Source organism: Manis javanica, chromosome 1, assembly GCF_040802235.1.
Source record: "Manis javanica isolate MJ-LG chromosome 1, MJ_LKY, whole genome shotgun sequence".
In the NCBI taxonomy this organism is placed as follows: Eukaryota; Metazoa; Chordata; class Mammalia; order Pholidota; family Manidae; genus Manis; species Manis javanica.
In genome coordinates this window covers 211,641,213-211,665,037 of record NC_133156.1, presented here as the reverse complement: position 1 = coordinate 211,665,037, position 23,825 = coordinate 211,641,213, and the positions used below count along the sequence as shown (strand labels likewise).

The 23,825-nt window shown below is 40.1% G+C and overlaps 1 protein-coding gene across 3 annotated transcripts in view; it reads right to left on the bottom strand.

The window, feature by feature from the left end:
* SOS1 (SOS Ras/Rac guanine nucleotide exchange factor 1) overlaps window positions 1-23,550 on the bottom strand; it is a 122,043-nt gene extending 98,493 nt beyond the window's left edge. Inside the window, exon 1 of one of the 3 annotated variants that reach the window (XM_073214160.1) lies at window positions 22,768-23,550. In XM_073214160.1, the coding sequence (XP_073070261.1) occupies window positions 22,768-22,854 (87 nt within the window). In that variant the 5' untranslated portion in view covers window positions 22,855-23,550. The remainder of the gene's footprint in view (window positions 1-22,767) is intronic. The other 2 variants (XM_037009343.2, XM_037009342.2) reach the window with 2 other exon arrangements.
* Between the last annotated feature and the right edge of the window lie 275 nt (window positions 23,551-23,825).

The window sequence follows — 23,825 nt, the reverse complement described above, 5'->3', positions numbered from 1 at the left end:
ATATACAATGGAATACTATTCAGCCATAAGAAACAAATCCTACCATTTGCAACAACATGGATGGAGCTGGAGGACATTATGCTCAGTGAAATAAGCCAGGTGGAGAAAGACAAATGCCAAATGATTTCCCTCATTTGTGGAGTATAACAATGAAGCAAAACTGAAGGAACAAAATGACAGCAGACTCAGAGACTCCAAGAATGAACTAGTGGTTACCAAAGGGGAGGGGCGTGGAAGGGCAGGTGGGGAGGGAGGGAGAAGGGGACTGAGGGGTATTATGTTTAGTACACATGGTGTGGGGGATCACGGGGAGAAGAGTGTATCACAGAGAAGGCACATAGTGGATCTGTGGCATCTTGCTGCACTGATGGACAGTGACTGCACTGGGGTATGAGTGGGGACTTGATAATATGGGTAAATGTAGTAACCATATTGTTTTTTCATGTGAAACCTTCATAAGAGTGTATATCAATCATATATTAATAAAAAAAATTTTTAAAAAGGAATAAAAAAAAAGAAAGATAATAGGGAAAGCTCCAAATACTTGGAAACTAAACAACAACACTTTTACCTAAGTAAGCTATGCATCAAAGAGGACGTATCAACAGATACATATATCAGAAGGAAAATGAAAATACAATATTTCAAAATTTGTGGGACACAGGTAAAACAGTGCTGGGAAGGAAACTTAAAACACATTAGAAAAGAGGAAAAGCCTCAAATCAGTAATCTAAGTTTCTGCCTCAAAAAAAAAGCCCCCCAAAATAAGAGCAACCTAAAAACAAAGCAAGAGGAATGAAAGAAATAAAGAGCAAAAATCAATTAAATTAAAAACAGAAAAACAGAGAAAATTCAGTTAAACAGCTGGTTCTTTTAAAAAGATCAAAAATTGGTGAAGGGAAAAAAGAGAGGACACAAATGACCACCTTTAGGAATAAATCAGGAATGAGATATGGAGGATACCACTTCAAACCCTGCAACAACAAAAGGACAGTAAGGGAGACTGTGAACAACTCTTCAGGAGCATCAGTTAACAATTTAGAAAAAATGGACCACTCTGTCAAAAAATAAAACTACCACCTTACCCAATATGAAATAATTTGAATAGTTCTATACATATTAAATAAGTTTAATTTATAATTTCAAAATAGAAAGGAAGAAGTAAAATTCTGTATTTAGAAAATAGACACAGAAAATAATGATCTGATTTCTAATAGAAAATAACAAAATTCTCTTAAAATTCAACAAAATACAACCAACCTATTTTAAAAATGGGTAATATCAATGCAATCCCTTACAAAATTCCAATAGCGTTTTTTGCAGAAATGGAAATGCCAATTCTCAAATTCATATGGAATTGCAAGGGGCTCTCTCTAAATAGCCAAAACAATCATGAAAAGAAAAACAAAGTTAGAGAACTCATACTTCCTGATTTGACAATTTACTACCCAATTTTACAGTAATCAAACAGCATGGTACTGCCATAAAGACAGACACATAGACAAGTGGAAAAAAACTGAGAGTCCCAAAAGAAATCTATACAACTATGGTCAATTGATTTTTGACAAGGTACCAAAACTATTCAATGGGGAAAGATCAACCTCTTGGACAACTGGATTTCCACTAAAAGAATGAAATTGACACCTAATTTACACCAAATTCAAAATTTAATCCAAAGTGGATGAGTGACCTAAATAGAAAAGCTAAAACCAAAAACTTTTTGAATAAAACCTAGGAGTAAATTTTCATGACCTTTATTGGCAATGGACTCTCAGATATGACACCAAAAGCAATGAAAGAAAAATTAGATAAACTGAACTTCATCAAAGTTAAAAACTTCTATGCAGAGGACATTATCACATTACCAAGAAAGTAAAATGATGTCTTTTTGGTTGGGTTTGGCTATGAGAAAATATTTCCAAATCATATATACAATAAGGCTGTAGTGTCAAGAACATATAATGACCTCTGAAAATTCAGTAACAAAAAAATACAAACAACCTAATTTAAAAGTTAGCAATGAACTTGAACAGACATTTCTCCATAGATGATATGGCCAACAAGCACATGAAAAGATGCTCAACATCATTAGTCATTAGAGATTTATAAACCAAAAATACAATGAGATATCATTTCACATCAACTAGGATGACAATTCAAGAGGGGAGGGGAGAAGAGGAGAGGGAAGAGGAAGGAAAAAGCAAAGGCAAAAGGGAAGGGAAGAGAAGGGAAAAGAAAAGGAACAGGAAGAAAAGAAGTAACAAGCATAGGTTGAGGATGTGGAGAAATTGGAACCTTTGTACATTGCTGGTAGGAATGTAAAATGGTGCTGCTGCTGTGGAAAACAGTATGGTAGTTCCTTAAAAAGCTAAACATAGCATTATCAAATGATCTAGCAATTCCCCTTATAGGTATATACCCAAAAGAATTGACAACAGGGACTCAAACAGATACTGAACTCAACTTAGCATTACTTACAAGAGCCAAAAGGGGAAACAACCCAGTGTCAATCAACATACGAATGGATAAATAAAATGTGGTACAGAATGTTATTCCACCTTAAAAAGAAATTAAATTCTGACACATGCTATAATACGGATGAACCTTAAAGACATTATGCTAAGTGAATAAGTTAGATATAAAAAGACAAATATTGTATTAGTCTACTTACATGAAATATGTAGAGTAGGCAAATTCACAAAGACAGAAAGTAGATTAGCGGTTACCAGGGGCTGGGGGAGGGGAAGTTGGGAGTTACTGCTAAATGTGTACAGAGATTCTGTTTGGGGTGATGAAAAAGTTTTGGAAATAGTGGTGACGGTTGCACAGTATTATGTATGTAGTTACTGGCACTGAATTATACACTTAGAAGTAGTTAAAATGGCTAATTTTATGTTGTATATATATTTTAGCACAATAAAATAAATTATATATATATGTACAGATATAAATCCTATCAAAGTCTTTAAACAAAACAGCTGTAAAGGTAATTATCAGTAAGTATATTCCATTATAAATTACTGGGACATACATAAAAATCACCTTTACTTAAAAATGGTTTACATTATATAAGTAAAATAAAAATGGGACTTGTCTATATAGAAAGAGAAAAGTTTTTTCAGGAATTATAAAAAAATAACTGGAATTTAAGCTAGCTTACTACAAAAAGTCTATTAATTAAAAACTCGACTTTCTTTCTTTTAAATCTCAAGACTTACTTGATTTATTGTTTTTAACCCTGAACCAAGCTACTTTCTATATATTAAGATTGATTCCATTTGCAATTGGAATGCTTTAATACATGGGCAGATTACAGATTTTTATATCACCAGATACAAGTTTCATAAAGCAACAATTACATTTTATCTTTTAATTAAATACATTCATAATGCTTGGATAAAAGTATCAAGTGCTCAGTGTATTCAGTGAAAACAAAACCAGTCAAAATCAGCGGGTAAGCAGCATTAAAGAAACTTTTCCAAAATTATCTTCCCATTACAGCTTTAAAATACCTATTTTAAAATTTTATCTGAGTAATTTAGGGCCCTTAAAACCAAAACTTTAAGTTATTTCTTTTCTCCAATATATACTCCCATCACCAACTCCAAGGGGAGCTCACCACATTTTATGAAGAATTTTTTTACTATGTTCATCTGCCTCTAAGGTAGTCCAGCCTAGAAAAGAAGTCAATAAGGAGTGAACTTCATGGTGGAATGGTTGGACCACTCAGCGTACTGGCTCAAGTGCCTTTAGTGTTTCTGGTTCATATAGTAATAACATGGGTATCATTTACATTGTTTTCTTTTGTCTTTGTTGCTTTGTTTGTGGTTTTGTACATTAAAGATTTAATTATGAAATAAACCTGAATATGAAATAGAAACTTTACTTGGTAACTACTGCAACAAACTTTGTACTAATAATGTCAATGATAATTAAGTTCTGACTTTCAGAACTCATCCTGATATTGCTAACTTATTTTTAAAGCATAAAGGTTTTTGGGGGGAACAAAATACCCACTTCAAGTGGGAGAAGACTGTAATTCAATCAACCGAATCAGGCAATTTATAGCCACAGAGATGCCCCTTGCTGGCTATGAGAATGAACACTTTAGCTCTCTGACTACAGGGCCATAACTGACTGGGGTCCCCAGCTGCTGCACTCTGAAATCCATCACCGTATTTGTGTGGAGGCCACACTTCTCATGGGCTGCTCCCAGTCGATGATTGAGCATAGCAGATACACTAAGGCAGACCTATTCTGGGAGATGAAAAATTCCCATGAGAGGCAACTTTCTTTCAAGGGCTGGCTTCCTGAAGTCTTGGTGAACTTTCCTTAGAACTCCACTTCGGCCTAAGATGCTTTTACCCTAAGTTCTTCCTTACATTTCTCCTTCACTTAGATTCAGACTTGCATCACAGTCTGATGGCTCTCCCTGCCTCCTTCCTCATTTTCTCTCATAAGCATTTATAAATTTCTTGCATGCTTAATCCCATCTTGCCATCTACTTCTCCCTAAAAGCATTACACATTTCTTAAAAATCCAGCCATTTGACATGAATTATTTCTAAAATATAGTATTTACTTCCCTATTTGCTAAAATAGATATACCGAACCTGACAATTCCAATGCCTGACTGAAGATCTCAGCTAAGACCTCCTAATTCATTAGCGGCATATTCTTGAGACGACAGACTCAGAACTTCATGCAACTCAACAAATATTACCGAGCAACTGCTATACATGAGAAATATGCTAAGAATTATAGGGAATACAAAGATGAATAGGACACAATACTTAATACTCAAGTGACTCCCAATATAAAGAAGCCAGATATAAGCTTTAGAGGGCAAACTGTCAGTAAATGCTAAAACTGAGGTTTAAAGTACTAAGGAAAGTAAGAGATTCACTCTACTTGAGCTGGAACTACAGTAAAAAGCCTTTGTAGAGGAGATAGCATTTGAAAGACATCATCAGAGCCTTCAGTTTGTACCTGCCCATAATTAACGAGGACAGTCCAACAAAGATGCCTTCCATGTTCGCCATACTTGGCTATCCCCAAAGTGTAAATCCTGTCTCCCACAATTCTCTCACACCCTATCATTCCATGAGTTTTGATGGTTTTAGTTCCAGTCCAAACGTGCTCCTTTTCCAGTATCCCCTCTTTCATCACCATTAACACTTAGATCCCTAAGCCAAAACCTGGGAATCTGCTTTGACTTTTCTCTCTCACTACCCTGTTATTCAATCACTAATCTACCTCTGAATCTCAAATTTGTCCGTGTTTCTCTAACTCCAGCTGTTGTCCTTTAAGACCAACATAGTCCCTTCTGTGAACTGTTACAAAAGTCTCCTAACTGGCCTTCCTGCCTACAGTTCTGCAGCCATTTAATTAATGTTTCACAGAGCAGATAGTGATCTTTCAAAATCCATATCTAATTGTCAATACCCCACTTAAAATTCTTCAGAGTGGGTCCCCACAGCTCACAAGATAAAATACAGTAATTTGGCTCACAAGACTTGACCCCACCCTCTAGACTCCAGCTACTCAGAACGTCTAAGATGCTGAGCTCTTCCTGAACTCCAGAACACCACAAAGCCTTGGAACACACTTGCTCTTCATCTTCACCTGGCTAACTGCCAGTTCCACTTACAATGTCACTTCCATCACTCCCTGGCATAAATGCACAAGGATAGTCTCCTAGCTTCCTACTGCCACTCCAAGACCATTACTTCTCAGCCCTTTCTTTTATAGTCTATGCTATCTTTACATCAACTAGTGCTTTTAAAATTCATACTTGTTTATGCAACAGAACCCTTTTCTCCAAATGTAATCCTATGCAGAGCCCCAGAATGTGAGAGTTGGGCTTCTCAGCTTAAAGCAAGAGGTTTCAGCCCTCTTCCTTCAGCTTTCTTCTCTCCTAGGGTTCCTAAAATCTAAGGTGCAGGACAATTAGAACATGACTGTACTGTCTACTCAAAGGATGCAACACCATACAGTAGGAAGAGCTGTTTTTAAAGCTAGACAGACCTAGGTTCTGATTCTACTCCTTATTAGTTATAAGATCTCGAGCAATTTGCCTCTAAGGATCCATTTCCTCAGCTGTAAAAGTCAGTTATAAAAATTATTACTTTGAATAATCAATGGGTGGAACAGAGTACCAAGCATAGTAACTAAATACTGGCACACAGCAGGAACTCACTAACACACTATCTGCTATGGTTTATCCAGGATGTGTAAGGTTGTTTTAACATTAAGAAATCAATCAATGCAATTTACCATATTGATAGAATAAAGGAGAAAAACCTTATGATTATTTTAACAGAAAAAAATCATTTGACAAAATTCAATATCCACTTGTAATTTTTAAGAACTCCCAAACTCTCAGAAAACAAAAATGGAAGGGGAAAACCTTAATCTGATAAAGGGCATCAGTGAAAACTAACAGCTAACATCATACTTAATGGTGAAATAAGACAGGCTTTTCCCTTACAAATGTGAACAAGGCAAGGATGAGCCCTCTCACAACTTTGATTCAACATGTAATGGAGGCCCTAGCCAGTAAAATAAGGCAAGAAAAATAAATAAATAAATACCAGATGGTCTCTAGTTGTAGATGACATCATTATGTAGAAAATTCTATGGAACCTACAAAACAACCATCAGCAAGGTCAAAGGATACAAGATTAATATGCAAAAATCAGCTGTATGTTTATATATATGTAACAAACAACTGGAAGATAAAGTTTTAAGATATTTCACAATAGCATCAAAAAAAATTTACAATAAACTTAACCAAAGACATGAGTCTTCTAAACTAAAAACTACAAAGTGTTGCTAAAATTAAAAAATCAAAATAAATGGAGAGATATACCATGTTAATGGATCCCAAGATTTAATATTGTTAAGATGTCAAATCTCCCTAGTGATCTATAGTCAGTGCAATCACAATCAAAATCTCACCAAGACTTTTTGGCAGAGACTGACAGACTAGTTCAAAATTAATACTAAAATGCAAAATCTAGAAACACATAAACAATATTTTAAAAACAAAATTAGAAGATTTACTTTACTAATTTAAAGATTACTATAAATCTACAGTAATCAATGTTGTGTGGTACTGATGTAAAGATAAACAAATAGATCAATGAATAGAATGGAGAGCCTAAAAGGATATATATAGTACATCTGTTATATATTACATACTTACATACGTGTGCATATGCATTTACACAAATATATTAACATATTCATTCATTTTTCACAAAAAAATCAACACAACACAACAGGGAAAAGAGTCTCTTCAATAAATCTAAAATAACTAGACATCAGAATAAAAAATGAATCTCAATTCCTAACTTCTATCATATATAACAATTAATATGAAATAAACCATAGACTGTAAAAAGCTAAAACTTTAAAACTTTTAGAAAACAGCCTTAGGAGAATATCTTCATGACTTGGTGGCAGGCAAGTACTCTTGGACACAAGAGGAATAACCTTGAAAGAAAAAAAAAACCTGATAAATTTGGCTTCATCGATATAAAAAAACTTCCACTCATCAAAACACACCATTAGGAAAATGAATAGACAAGCCACAGGCTAGAAGGAAATATTCATAAATCTGATAAAGGACAGTTTTCCAGGATATATAAAGAACTCTTACAACTCAACACTAAAAAGAACAACTCAGTTTTTAAAATGGGCAAAAAGAATGCAGACACTGCCCAAAGGAATATATATGAATGGCCAATAAGAATATGAGAAAGTGCTCAATATCACTGTCCATCAGTATAATGGAAATTAAAACCATAAGATTCCATTTCACATCCACCAGAATGACTGAAATTAAAGACTAATAATACCAAATATTGGTAAGGATATGGAGCAATCAGAACTCTCATACATTGTTGGCAGGAATGGAAAATGGTAGAACCACTTTGAGAAAAGGTCTGACAGTCTTTTATAACACTAAATAGACACTTACTCTATGAGCTATTTCTCCTGATACTTACCCAAGAGAAATGAAAACACATGTCTACAAAATGATGTGTATAAGAATATTCATGTCAGCTTTATTCATAATAGCCCCAAATTGGAAACCTCCCAGGAATCCATCCACTTGATAAACAAACCCTGACATATTCATATGATAGAAAAAAAGGGCTAAATTCTTGGTAAAAACAACCTCAAAAGCCTTCTCAAATATATAGACTGTATGATTTTATGTGATGTTCCAGACCAGGTGAAATTAATCTCTGATAGGAAGGTAAAAGAACAGAACATGGTAGTTCTGGGAGGGGGTGCAGTTACTGACTGAGAAGGCACATGAGGAAAATTTCAGGAGTGATAAGGTTTGATATCTTGGTGGAGGCTTGGACTGTACTCATTTGTCAAAACTCATTAAATGTTACAATTAACATTTGTGTATGCCATTGTACATAAATTTTACCCAAAAAAACAAAAAGAGCAATAAACAAATAATGAATTCTAGTTAATGACACATGCTGAAGTGTTCAGGGGCAAACTGCACTGCACACAAAGTGTTTGCAACTTACCTTGAAATGCATCAAAACATAAGATGATAGATGGATGGAGAGATGGTAGGTATGTGATAAAGCAAACATAGTAAAATGTAAACTACAGAGTCTAACTGATGGGTATATGGGTGTTTACTGTAAAATTCTTTAAACTTCTCTGTGTATATGAAATTTTTCATAATAAAAATGTTAAGTAAAAAGCCTGGGGGGCGGAGCCAGGATAGCAGCGTGAGTAGAGCAGTGGAAATTTCCTCCCAAAAACACATAGAGCTATGAAAATATAACAAAGAAAAATCTTCCTAAAATAGAGACCACAGGACACAGGACAACATCCAGACCACATCCACACCTGCAAGAACCCAGCGCCTTGCGAAGGGGGTAAGATACAAGCCCCGGCCCGGCGGGACCCGAGCGCCCCTCCCCCCGGCTCCCGGTGGGTGGAAAGAAACCGGAGCAGTTTCTTTTTAGCAAGTGCTTTTTGGAAGCCTTAAAGGGACGGGCCCCCGTTGCTAGAGAGGCAGGGTGGCGGGACCGGTGAGCAGGTGCCTGGGACCGGCGCCTGAGGACAAAGAATATCCCGCGTTTGTCCCTGCGGGACCGGCAGGCGGGTGCCTGAGACCGGCGCCTGAGGACGGAAGAAATCGCGCGTTTTTCCCATTTTTTTTTACTCTTTTTGGCGAGCGCTTTTTGGAAGCCTTAAAGGGACAAGGACCCCGGTGCTAGGGAGGCAGGGCGGCGGGACTGGTGAGCGGGTGGCTGGGACCGGCGCCTGAGGACAAACAATATCCTACGTTTTTCCCTGAGGGACTGGTGGGCGGGTGCCTGAGACTGGCACTTGAGGACAGAGGAAATCGCGCGTTTTTCCCCTTTTTTTTTCTCTTTTTTGTGAGTGCTTTTGGGAAGCCTAAAAGGGACAGGGACCCCGGTGCTAGGGAGGCAGGGCGGCGGGACTGGTGAGCGGGTGCCTGGGACCGGCACCAGAGGACAAAGAATATCCCGAGTTTTTCCCTGTGGGACCGGTGGGCGGGTGCCTGAGACCGGCACCTGAGGACGGAGGAAATCGCGCGTTTTTCCCCTTTTTTTCTCTCTTTTCGGCGAGTGCTTTTTGGAAGCCTTAAAGGGACAGGAACCCCAGTGCTAGGGAGGCAGGGCGGCGGGACTGGTGATCGGGTGCCTGGGACCAGAGCCTGAGGACAAAGAATATCGAGCGTTCTTTCCCTGCGGGACCGGTGGGTGGGTGCTTTTTGGAAGCCTTGAAAGGACAGGGACCCTGGTGCTAGGGAGAAAGGGCAGCAGGACCAGTGAGCGGGTGCCTGGGACCAGCACCTGAGGACAAAAAAAAAAAATCGCGTGTTTTTTCCTTTTTTTTTCTTTCTGTTCCCTCTCTCATTGTTGCTGTTGTTGTTTTGGTTTGGAGAGTGCTTTCTGGAAGTCTTAAAGGGGCAGGACAGGTCACTTAGACCAGAGGCAGGGAATCTGGGGATCTCTGGGCACTCTAACCCCCTGGGCAGCAGGGAACACAGAGGCCCTTTACGGAGATAAATAGCCTCCCGGCCGCTCCCCCTCCAACGGGGCTCCACCATTTTGGAGGAACAGCCCCAGCCAGGCCAAGCCCACAGCAACAGCGGAGAAAAACCCCATAGCAACTGGGCAGGAAGCAGAAGCCCTGTCTGCGCACAGCTGCCCAGCACAAGCCACTAGAGGTCGCTATTCTCCCAGGAGAAGGCCACAAACCAACAAGAAGGGAAGCTCTTCTAGCGGTCACTTGTACCAGCTCTGCAAACTATTTCTATCACCATGAAAAGGCAAAACTACAGGCAGACAAAGATCACAGAGACAACACCTGAGAGGGAGACAGACCTAACTAGTCCTCCTGAAAAAGAATTCAAAATAAAAATCATGAACATGCTGACAGAGATGCAGAGAAAAATGCAAGAGCAATGGGATGAGATGCAGAGAAAAATGCAAGAGCAGTGGGATGAGATGCAGAGAAAAATGCAAGAGCAGTGGCATGAAGTCCGGAAGGAGATCACAGATGTCAGGAAGGAGATCACAGAAGTGAAACAATCCCTGGAAGGATTTATAAGCAGAATGGATAAGATGCAAGAGGCCAATGAAGGAATAGAAGCCAGAGAACAGGAACGTATAGAAGCTGACATAGATAGAGATAAAAGGATCTCCAGGAATGAAACAACACTAAGAGAAATATGTGACCAAGCCAAAAGGAATAATATTCGTATTATAGGGATACCAGAAGAAGAAGAAAGAGGAAAAGGGATAGAAAGTCTCTTTGAAGAAATAATTGCTGAAAACTTCCCCAAACTGGGGGAGGAAATAATCGAACAGACCATGGCATTACACAGAACCCCCAACAGAAAGGATCCAAGGAGGACAACACCAAGACACATACTAATTAAAATGGCAAGGATCAAGGACAAGGAAAGAGTTTTAAAGGCAGCTAGAGAGAAAAAGGTCACCTATAAAGGAAAACCAATCAGGCTAACATCAGACTTCTCAACAGAAACCCTACAGGCCAGAAGAGAATGGCATGATATACTTAATGCAATGAAAGAGAAGGGCCTTGAACCAAGGATACTGTATCCAGCACGACTATCATTTAAATATGATGGCGGGATTAAACAATTCCCAGACAAGCAAAAGCTGAGGGAATTTGCTTCCCACAAACCACCTCTACAGGGCATCCTACAGGGACTGCTCTAGATGGGAGCACCCCTAAAAAGAGCACAGAACAAAACACACAACATATGAAGAATGGAGGAGGAGGAATAAGAAGGGAGAGAAGAAAAGAATCTCCAGACAGTGTATATAACAGCTCAATAAGCGAGCTAAGTTAGGCAGTAAGATACTAAAGAAGCTAACCTTGAACCTTTGGTAACCATGAATCTAAAGCCTGCAATGGCAATAAGTACATATCTCTCAATAGTCACCCTAAATGTAAATGGACTTAATGCACCAATCAAAAGACATAGAGTAATAGAATGGATAAAAAAGCAAGACCCATCTATATGCTGCTTACAAGAAACTCACCTTAAACCCAAAGATAAGCATAGACTAAAAGTCAAGGGATGGAAAAACATATTTCAGGCAAACAACAGTGAGAAGAAAGCAGGGGTTGCAGTACTAATATCAGACAAAATAGACTTCAAAACAAAGAAAGTAACAAGAGATAAAGAAGGATACTACATAATGATAAAGGGCTCAGTCCAACAAGAGGATATAACCATTCTAAATATATATGCACCCAACACAGGAGCACCAGCATATGTGAAGCAAATACTAACAGAATTAAAGAGGGAAATAGACTGCAATGCATTCATTGTAGGAGACTTCAACACACCACTCACCCCAAAGGATAGATCCACCGGGAAGAAAATAAGTAAAGACACACAGGCACTGAACAACACACTAGAACAGATGGACCTAATAGACATCTATAGAACTCTACATCCAAAAGCAACAGGATATACATTCTTCTCAAGTGCACATGGAACATTCTCCAGAATAGACCATATACTAGCTCACAAAAAGAGCCTCAGTAAATTCCAAAATATTGAAATTATACCAACCAATTTTTCAGACCACAAAGGTATGAAAGTAGAAATAAATTCTACAAAGAAAACAAAAAGGCTCACAAACACATGGAGGCTTAACAACATGCTACTAAATAATCAATGGATCAATGAACAAATCAAAATAGAGATCAAGGAATATATAGAAACAAATGACAACAACAACACTAAGCCCCAACTTCTGTGGGATGCAGCGAAAGCAGTCTTAAGAGGAAAGTATATAGCAATCCAGGCACACTTGAAGAAGAAAGAACAATCCCAAATGAATAGTCTAACATCACAATTATTAAAACTGGAAAAAGAAGAACAAATGAGGCCTAAAGTCAGCAGAAGGAGGGACATAATAAAGATCAGAGAAGAAATAAACAAAATTGAGAAGAATAAAACAATAGCAAAAATCAACGAAACCAAGAGCTGGTTCTTCGAGAAAATAAACAAAATAGATAAGCCTCTAGCCCAACTTATTAAGAGAAAAAGAGAGTCAACACAAATCAACATAATCAGAAATGAGAATGGAAAAATCACGACAGACTCCACAGAAATACAAAGAATTATTAAAGACTACTATGAAAACCTATATGCCAACAAGCTGGAAAACCTAGAAGAAATGGACAACTTCCTAGAAAAATACAACCTCCCAAGACTGACCAAGGAAGAAACACAAAAGTTAAACAAACCAATTACGAGCAAAGAAATTGAAACAGTAATCAAAAAACTACCCAAGAACAAAACTCCGGGGCCGACAGATTTACCTCGGAATTTTATCAGACACCCAGAGAAGACATAATACCCATTCTCCTTAAAGTGTTCCACAAAATAGAAGAAGAGGGAATACTCCCAAACTCATTCTATAAGGCCAACATCACCCTAATACCAAAACCAGGCAAAGACCCCACCAAAAAAGAAAATTACAGACCAATATCCCTGATGAATGTAGATGCAAAAATACTCAATAAAATATGAGCAAACAGAATTCAACAGTATATCAAAAGGATCATACACCATGACCAAGTGGGGTTCATACCAGGGATGCAAGGATGGTACAACATTCGAAAATCCATCAACATCATCCACCACATCAACAAAAAGAAAGACAAAAACCACATGATCATCTCCATAGATGCTGAAAAAGCATTTGACAAAATTCAACATCCATTCATGATAAAAACTCTCAGCAAAATGGGAATAGAGGGCAAGTACCTCAACATAATAAAGGCCATATATGATAAACCCACAGCCAGCATTATACTGAACAGCGAGAAGCTGAAAGCATTTTCTCTGAGATCGGGAACCAGACAGGGATGCCCACTCTCCCCACTGTTATTTAACATAGTACTGGAGGTCCTAGCCACGGCAATCAGACAAAACAAAGAAATACAAGGAATCCAGATTGGTAAAGAAGAAGTTAAACTGTCACTATTTGCAGATGATATGATACTGTACATAAAAAACCCTAAAGACTCCACTCCAAAACTACTAGAACTGATATCGGAATACAGCAAAGTTGCAGGATACAAAATTAACACACAGAAATCTGTAGCTTTCCTATACACTAACAACGAATCAATAGAAAGAGAAATCAGGAAAACAATTCCATTCACCATTGCATCAAAAAGAATAAAATACCTAGGAATAAACCTAACCAAAGAAGTGAAAGACTTATACTCTGAAAACTACAAGTCACTCTTAAGAGAAATTAAAGGGGACACTAATAAATGGAAACTCATCCCATGCTCATGGCTAGGAAGAATTAATATCGTCAAAATGGCCATCCTGCCCAAAGCAATATACAGATTTGATGCAATCCCTCTCAAATTACCAGCAACATTCTTCAATGAATTGGATCAAATAATTCAAAAATTCATATGGAAACACCAAATACCCCGAATAGCCAAAGCAATCCTGAAAAAGAAGAATAAAGTAGGGGGGATCTCACTCCCCAACTTCAAGCTCTACTACAAAGCCATAGTAATCAAGACAATTTGGTACTGGCACAAGAACAGAGCCACAGACCAGTGGAACAGATTAGAGACCCCAGAAATTAACCCAAACATATATAGTCAATTAATATTTGATAAAGGAGCCATGGACATACAATGGCAAAATGACAGTCTCTTCAACAGATGGTGCTGGCAAAACTGGACAGCTACATGTAGGAGAATGAAACTGGACCATTGTCTAACCCCATATACAAAGGTAAACTCAAAATGGATCAAAGACCTGAATGTAAGTCATGAAACCATTAAACTCTTGGAAAAAAACATAGGCAAAAACCTCTTAGACATAAACATGAGTGACCTCTTCTTGAACATATCTCCCCGGGCAAGGAAAACAACAGCAAAAATGAGCAAGTGGGACTACATTAAGCTGAAAAGCTTCTGTACAGCGAAAGACACCATCAATAGAACAAAAAGGAACCCTACAGTATGGGAGAATATATTTGAAAATGACAGATCCGATAAAGGCTTGACGTCCAGAATATATAAAGAGCTCACATGCCTCAACAAACAAAAAACAAATAACCCAATTAAAAAATGGGCAGAGAAACTGAATAGACAGTTCTCCAAAAAAGAAATACAGATGGCCAAGAGACACATGAAAAGATGCTCCACATCGCTAATTATCAGAGAAATGCAAATTAAAACTACAATGAGGTATCACCTCACACCAGTAAGGATAGCTGCCATCCAAAAGACAAACAACAAATGTTGGCGAGGCTGTGGAGAAAGGGGAACCCTCCTACACTGCTGGTGGGAATGTAAATTAGTTCAACCATTGTGGAAAGCAGTATGGAGGTTCATCAAAATGCTCAAAACAGACCTACCATTTGACCCAGGAATTCCACTCCTAGGAATTTACCCTAAGAACGCAGCAATCAAGTTTGAGAAAGACAGATGCACCCCTATGTTTATCGCAGCACTATTTACAATAGCCAAGAATTGGAGGCAACCTAAATGTCCATCGGTAAATGAATGGATAAAGAAGATGTGGTACATATACACAATGGAATACTACTCAGCCATAAGAAGTGGAAAAATCCAACCATTTGCAGCAACATGGATGGAGCTGGAGAGTATTATGCTCAGTGAAATAAGCCAAGCGGAGAAAGAGAAATACCAAATGATTTCACTCATCTGAGGAGTATAGGAACAAAGGAAAAACTGAAGGAACAAAACAGCAGCGGAATTACAGAACCCCAAAATGGACTAACAGGTACCAAAGGGAAAGGAACTGGGGAGGATGGGTGGGCAGGGAGGGATGGGGGGGGGGAAGAAAAAGGGGGGTATTAAGATTAGCATGCATGGGGGTGAGGGAGAAAGGGGAGGGTGGGCTGCACAACACAGAGAGGACAAGTAGTGACTCTACAACATTTTGCTAAGCTGATGGACAGTAACCATAATGTAGTTGTTAGGGGGGACCTGATATAGGGGAGAGCATAGTAAACATAGTATTCTTCATGTAAGTGTAGATTAAAAATTTAAAAAAAAAAAAAAAGAAAGAAAGAAAGAAAAGGGGGATTACTCCTTGACAGGATAAAACTATTGGTAAATCAAAGATCAACGCATGCTTTAAATATCCTTAATGTTGATCACTTAAAGGGTGTCAGATGATCAGCTATGGAGGTACTCTTTTCTGATAATATTCCTTTCTCTTAATTAAAAAAAAAAAAAAAAAAAAGCAGTTCCTGTGTGCTGACCTCCAATGAGTTCTGCACAGTGGTATAGAGGGCATGTCAAAGTGTGGGCAAAGGGTCTGTTTGTTTCTATGCAGAAGATCAAGGCCTAGCTTGGATACCCAGAAAATGAACTAAGATATGATATGAGGAGGAGCTTCTGGCATCAGCACTCTCTGGAGGACTTGTGCCGGGAGATGATCATCAAAAAGCCTCCACAGGGATCCGGACGATGCTGCGGTTGGGGCTGCATCCAGCCCACCGTCTCCTGGACTTGCCATAGGAATGAGGAGGGAGATGTCTAGGCTGGCATGTGCATACAGTGAGACAACGAATTTGACCGGATCTGTACTGTTGGAACTCAACCAGGAGTTGGGAGGGGTGCAAGTTGTAGCACTACAAAACCTCATGACTATAGACTATCTATGGTTAAAAGAACATACGGGATGTGAACAGATCCCAGAAATGGGCTGCTTTAATTTGTCTGATGGTTCAAGTACAGTTGGACAATATCCATCATATCATAGATAAATTTTCACAAATGCCTAGGGTGCCTAAATGGTTTTCTTGGCTTCACTGGAGATGGATGGTAATTATAGATTTGCTTTGTTTATGTCACCGTATTCCTATTATGTTAATATGTGTGTGCAAATTAGTTAGTAGTTTAAAACCTATACATACTTAAGGTACTATACAAGAAGGTATGTCAAAGAAATAATCAATCCTCCCAGGTTTCCTTCATATGCTACATCTATAGCTTTTCTTCTTCCTTCCTAATTACAACCCTTAAATAGAATTCGTGCCTCATATCGAATTTACCGAGTATCATAATTCCTCCAGGTGGTAAAGATACCTCGAGACAAGTGCTGGGCATAGAAGCCACAGGGCATAAATCTGCAAAGAAGTAAAAAGCTAACCTTTGCAAACAATATGGCTTCTCTCTCACTTACCAACTTTACATTTCCCTGTATGGCCCCGGAAGATGACTGGTTAGCCAGAGACGGGTAAGATTCCTCAAGGGAGGAACAACCTAAGACAGGCACAGTCGCAGGGAGGCCATCAGGTGAGAATTTGGGGATCAACAGAGGTGAGGCTCAGAACCTCACACCCCCTGCTCTGAGAGAAATCTTCTGCATCCGTGGATGTCTTGCTGCCCTTGTCTAGCCTGGATTAATACTTAGTCCATAGGCACACACCTGATCATCTGATCATCTACATTTGCCCTCTTACAGCACTAAACTATGTTTTCTACCTTTATCTTGCATCTACCTACCACTTCAGCATTTTATTAAAAATAATAATAATAATAATAATAGGAGAAATGTGGGATCAACATATAAATCAAGTACAAAAATCAAACGAATATTCATATTTGACCTGTTTATAGGTCATAATGCATTATCAAAACCGAAAGTTTCTGTGATGAATGCCCTTGTACTGTTCACCATGTAAGAATTTATTCACTATGTAAGAATTCATTCACCATGTAAGAACTTGTTCGTTATGCTTCAGAAGATTGGAGACTGACGAGAATTAGGCTTGAGATGGATTAATGATTGTACATTGAGCGTTGACCCCCCTATACTGAAATTTATTGTTGTTAACAACCATTTGATCAATAAATATGAGAGATGCCCTCTCAAAAAAAAAAAAAATCAAACGAATATTCATATTTGACCTGATTGTTCATAGTTCATAATGCGTGATCAAAACCTAATGTTTCTGTGACAACTGCCCTTGTACTGTTCACCATGTAAGAACTTATTCACTATGTAAGAATTTGTACACCATGTAAGAACTTGTTCGTTGTGCTTCAGAAGATCCGAGACTGATGAGAATTAGACTTGGGGTGGATTAATGATTGTGCATTGAGTCTCCTGTACAGAATTTTATTGTTGTTAACTGTTAACAACCATTTGATCAATAAATATGAGGGATACCCTCTCAAAAAAAAAAAAAAAAAAGCCTGATAACAAGTTTATTCTAAAACAAAGTGCAAAGTTTTTTCTATTACATCTACAGCTGTAATAAAAAATACATTATGGGGAGTAGAGAGTAGCTAACACTTTTATTATTATTTGGTTATAGCATCCTCACTGCTGTGATTCCCGGAACTCCCTGCCACTGCTGGATAGTCCTCCTCTCCACTGTAATACATTCCATAATCCTTGTGGACTTCATCTTCATCCATGTATGCAATCCATCATTCACTACACCAACTTCAGAGCTACTATCTCATCTCCATCATCTCTATGATCTTAAAAGTCCAAAATACAATTATCCTCATCTCTAATCATAATCCCTTATCTGCTCCCATTACTCTCCTGTACAGCTCATCAAGATTTCAAATTCCAGGAGCCCTCATTCATATCTCTGTTACCTCTCTTAGAGTGTTACTTTCTATCACTTGAAATATCCTTATCTTCTTAATCTCTACTGTAGTCACACCTGCAGTCAATTACCTTCAGTGCACATTCACCTGAACTGTTAAGCGCTGCTGAAGGGAAACCTCATAACCACCAGCCAGCGAATGCTATTCCAAATTTACAGTCTCTCCACTCAGCACTGCGCAGAATTCCTTTCTAATTCTCTGTTTGCCTCATTTTCCATACTCCACAGCGGCAATTCCAAAACATCACACTTCTAAAACTCCTTACTCATTTCTGTTTCCTCAATCTGTGTAAAGGATCTCGCCTTTCACTTTGTCATGAAAACAGAGGCTACCTAGCAGGAACTCCCTGCTCCCCAACCTCCAAGCCCATTTTTATCTCTTTCCCTCCAATCTCAGAAGAAATATTATCACCTGAGCCAGAGGTAGCATAGCATGTTTAAAAATGCAGACTCTATAAGCAAATTACCCTTTCCAAACCTCAGTTTTATCTTTTGTAAAATGGAGGTAATAGTAGTAAGCTGCACATATATCTAAGCTGTGCCATCTGTTAAATTTTAACATATGCATATATTCCTGAAACTATCAGCACAATCAAGACAAGGGAATATAAAAGCCTCCCTGCTAAAACAACCACTGACTTGCTCTTTATCACTGTAGATTAGTCTGCATTTTCTAGGCTTTTATAAAAATAGAATTATACAGCATATACTCTTTTTGGTCTGGCTTCTTTCATTCAGCTTAATTATTTTGAGATTCAGCCATGTTGTCATGTGTACCAATAGTTGATTCCTTTTTATTGCTGAGTACTATTCCAATGTACAGCTATATCACAATTTGTTTATTCATTCACCTGTTAATAGACAGTTGTGTTTCCAATATTTTGCTGAACAGAGCTGCCATGAACATCCATGTACAAGTCTCTGTATGGGTATAGGCTTCATCTGTCTATTCTTACAGCTTTACTTACAAACCCAGAAGTCCTAAATATGCTTTGCCAGATACCAACAATCACTTGTCAGTTCAACAAGTTCACCTGGATAATCCAAACTTCTAAATCAACATGTCCAAAACTCATCTCATTACGCCACTCTCTCCACCCCAACAGCTCCTCCTATATTCTCTGTCCTGACTAAAGGTACTCAACCCAGAAACTAAAGCTCTCCCTGATCTCTTACCACTTTCCCCAATCACTCAGTTAATCACTAGGTCCTGTTAATTCTGCCTTTTATACAGCTATCAAATAAAATCAATCCCCACATTTCCATTGCACCCTTAATTCAGATATATAGCACTCCTTGGCTGGACTATTAAACTGGCCTTCTACCTCTTCTCCTTACCTCACGTGTCATTCTTCTCCAATCCATTTTCTGTTTTATGGCAAAAATGAATTTTCTAAAATTCAAATATGACATCATTCCCCTATTAAAATTCCTGTGACTTCTATCCCCTCAAGATAAAATTCAAACTCTTTAGCTTAACGTAAACAAAAAAATTCTCCATAAACCAGTCTCTTCTCCAAACTCAACCTGTTGAGTTTGATTTCTGGATAATGTCATTTATCTTTTTAATCCTTAATGCAGAGGGCAATAGATGGTCTGTAGTAAGCATGATATATTTGTGCAATAGGTAAGACTTAGATTGATAGATATAGTGAGACATTCTGGGCATATTCAGGAAACGTAGTAGTCCAGTCTGGACGAGGCATAAAGAATATGAAAGACTGTGGTAGGCAATCTAATCAGAAGAGCAGGATAAAGCCAGATCACCAATTACCATCAATCCATACTAAAGACTCCATTTCATCCTACGCCTTCAAAAGCCAACAGTTCTGAACAAGAGTGTGACACACTCAGACGTGTACTGTAATTTCTGAAATTTGAAAAACAGATGAAGGAAAGGTGAGGAGCAGTGACCTAGTTATGAAGCTATCGCTGTCTGGGAAAGGGGACTCAGAGCAGTTGGAATAGGAGGGAATAGATTAGAAGAATATGACAAAGAGGAATAAATCTACACCTGTGCCTGGGTGTAAGCAATAATGCAAAAGAGAAGTCAGAAATAATTCCAAACTTCTGAACTAGTCAACAAAAACTAAAAAGCCATTAAATCAAGAGGAAATTTTTTTAAATGGTAGGTAGAGGAGGTGATGGTTTTGGTTTGGGTATTCCTTCATGAATTCATTTAAATTTAAGTGCCTACTGTTAGGGCACTAAATACATGGAGGATAAAAAGAGCATAAAATATCACCCCCATTCTCAAGGATCATCCAGTCTAGTTCGGTGGAGAGGCAGCAAGTAACTAGGAACTTAAAATTCATTGTTAAGTGCTAGGCTAGGATGCTCAAAGAAAATAAAGACAATCCAACACAACTCTGAGGATCTAAGAAACTGCTGAGGTTGAGGGAGTCCAAAAGGATGAACTGTGTTAAGAGCAGGCAAAGGGCAGTGCAGGTGAAGAGAACAGCATACCCAAAGAGCCTAAGATAAGGTAACACAAGCTGGGCTCATCGGCAAATAGTGCAATAGTCTAAAAGAAGAGTTCAAGATATGGAGATACCCAGATGAAATGTCTAGCAGACAAGTGAAAATGCAGGTTTTGAGTTACCAAGGGCACATCCAGATAAGCGCAATAAACTTTCAACCTTGTCTTAGCTTCCTTAGTATCATTAGTGGATATTTTAAGTAAGAATTGGAAGAACCTTACATATCAGCTAGACTGTGTACATGTCTGCTTACTCCTCTTTTATAGTCATGCAAGGGTATCTCTGCTTAGTCAAAACTGGTTTATGTAAATAAGCAAAGAGGATTGTGGGGACTATGATATATTGGAGATACATGCTATGTCTAAAGAGGGCAGCCATTCATTCAGCTCCAGCAATTTTACTGTCTTGCTTGAAGGCCTTTTTCTTCTTACTATTTGTGAAGAAAAGCTGAAAATTCAGATTTTATGTAATAGCTCCCATTTTTAAATATTAGCAGTAAATTACATAAAAAATAAAACACTGTGCTAGCCAAACAAAGTGCTTCTGTGGACAGATTTCAGCATGGCCACCAGTGTGGCAGAGTTAGACCCGGTCTGCCAACTCCTACAATGCTCTTTCCGCTATTTCATAGGAACCCTCAACTGATTGGGTATTTTAGTGGTTCCCCTGGTATGGAGTTCCTTGCCTCTAAGTAAAATAGCCTGAACTGCTGGTGTTTTATGAGTTCTTTTTTATGTTTTCAACAACTTTTTTGTTTCTTCCACCTACCCCGCCACCTTGGCCAGGATACCTGCTTCTAGCATCACTGAAACCCCCCACCTCCCCATTATGTCAAGCCTGCAGGTAAAGCAAATGTAAACAGAGAGCCTGATGAGATTTCTAATGAATCAAGTATATAAGACATATGGCATCCTTTTTGTTTTCTGAGAAAACAATATCACAGAGATGTTGGTGACTACTCAGACATCTGAGGAAAAAAGTCACTAACCTATCTGAAATATATGAGCAAATTCTGCTAACAAACCAAATAATTTCCACTGTAAGATACCAAGAGAGGGAGGGGAAGAACAGGGCAAAAGGGAAAGTAAAAGTTGCTGGCCTTTGAGAAATGTTAGACACCTTTTAAGATACAGTTTTTAAAAGTATAAAGGTTTAGAACAAAAGCTACATCATAATCTCAACTCTCAGTAGGAATAAAAAAATCTCTTCTTTTAATCAGAAAACATGAAATATTCTTGGAACAAGAAATTGGTATTTAGAAACATTATTAAGAGAGTAAAGCAATCTCTATACTTACAGAAAAGCTTTACCTTTTCTGTAAAGGAAACAAAAAATACTCCGGTTGTTTTTATAAAAAGCTCAAACATACCGGGTTTCTGATGTCTTAATATATTTATTAGATTCTAATGTTGTTTTAGAAGCTTTTAAAGTGTAGCAACATTTTAAAGGGCAGATCATGGGATATATAACTTTAGATAACAATGTGGCAAACTTGAAGGTACAGAAAGGCAAAATTCAAGTCAATAAACATAAAGTACCAAGGTGAAAAGAAGAAAGGCATGTGCATTCGCGCCGCTAACCGGAGGAGTGCGGGAATTTAGGGGAATGACGAACGATTACAGAATGCGAGAAAAGCAGGCCCTGCTGCTGGCAGAGGAGCTCTGCAATTACTTAAAGCAAGCACTATGGCTAGTGCATTCTAGAGCTCACTGAAATGAGCATACTGGACACTAAAACCGGAGCCTGACAACAGCTCCAGGGTAAGACCGAGAAGGCGGAAAAGTGGCCTGTTTTGACCTCCATTGACCACTGAGGCTCCTCCAACTCTTGTCTCTTAATCAGGGGCAGGATGTTAACGTCTCAGTGGTTGGGTTATTCGAACAAACTCCGCTGGCTTCCTACGGCCTTCCCAACACCGGGTGAATGTCAACACCAAAAGCCTGCCGGTGGGGGGAACCTCTCAGTATGCGCCGTCCTTTCTGGGAGGCGGCAAGACCGGGGAGAAAGACGGCCCGGCGCGCGCCCCGCCTCCCCAGCCCCGGCCCGGAGCCCTCGCAGGGACTGCAGCCAGGAAGCGGGGGCTCGCGCGCTCCTCACCTTTTTCAGCGCAGGCACCAGCAGCCCCCGCCACTTGGGCGCGTTTTCCTCGCTGAAAAACTCGTACGGCAACGGCTGCGCCTGCATGGTGCCCCCGGGGCGCCTCTGGGCGGGGAGAGGGGCGGCGGCGGCCGGGTTGGGAAGCCGCGAGAGGGCGAGCTCGCAGCGCGAAACAGGGCCGCGGCCCCGCCGGACGGCCCGGCCCCCTTGGGGCGCCGCGCGGCCAGGCTAGCCCTGGAGAGGGTCCTGGGGGGCGAGGCCCGCGCGCGGCCACTCACCCGACACGGGCACCAGCCGCGGAGAGTGAACGCAGCCCGGAGGCGGCGGCGGCGGCATCCCGCACCACCGCCCCGGGGCCGAGCCCCCCACCCCTCCCCGGCCCACCGGCGCCGCCCCGGGCTGCCCTCCGCCGCGGCCGCCGCCCGCCCGCTGGGACTGCGTTCTCGGGCCCGGCCTGGCCCCGCGGCGGAGCCGGCGGCTGGGGGAGGGCGTGTGGAGGGACGCCCCGGCCGCGGCGCCCCTCTGCGCAGCGGGGACCCCGAAACGCCAGCGACCAGGGGCGGGGCGGAGAGGAGCTAGGAGTCTAGCGGGGGAGGAGAAGGCCTGAGCTCGCTGTCAGGAGGTCGCGCTGCCCGGAGGAGCCGCCGCGGCCGCCGCCGCCGGTGTAGCGCTGGAGCTTCCTACTAGCCAACTGAACCTGCTCGCCTCTGAGCATGCGCCGCGGAGCTGGGCTGGTTCGCTCCGGGTTTTCGGATTCCCAGCTGAGCAGGAGGGAAGCGCTAGCGAGGGAGAGCTCCCTGCCCAGCTGTGGAAGAAGCCCCGAGAGCTGCAGGGGAGGAGCTAAAGGGCCCGAGCTGTCGAACCCTTGGCTAAGGAGGGCCTGCGGGGTGGAGTGCGAGCTACGGTGAGGCGGCCCCCATTGTGTTGTTGGGCCGCGACAGATCCCAACCCTGTCTTGGAGTGCTTGGGCTTTTATTTTGGGAAAGGGGTGTGTATGTGTGTACTTTGTTCCCGAACGTGAAGATAAGGACTGCCCAGAGCATGCACTGTATAGTAAA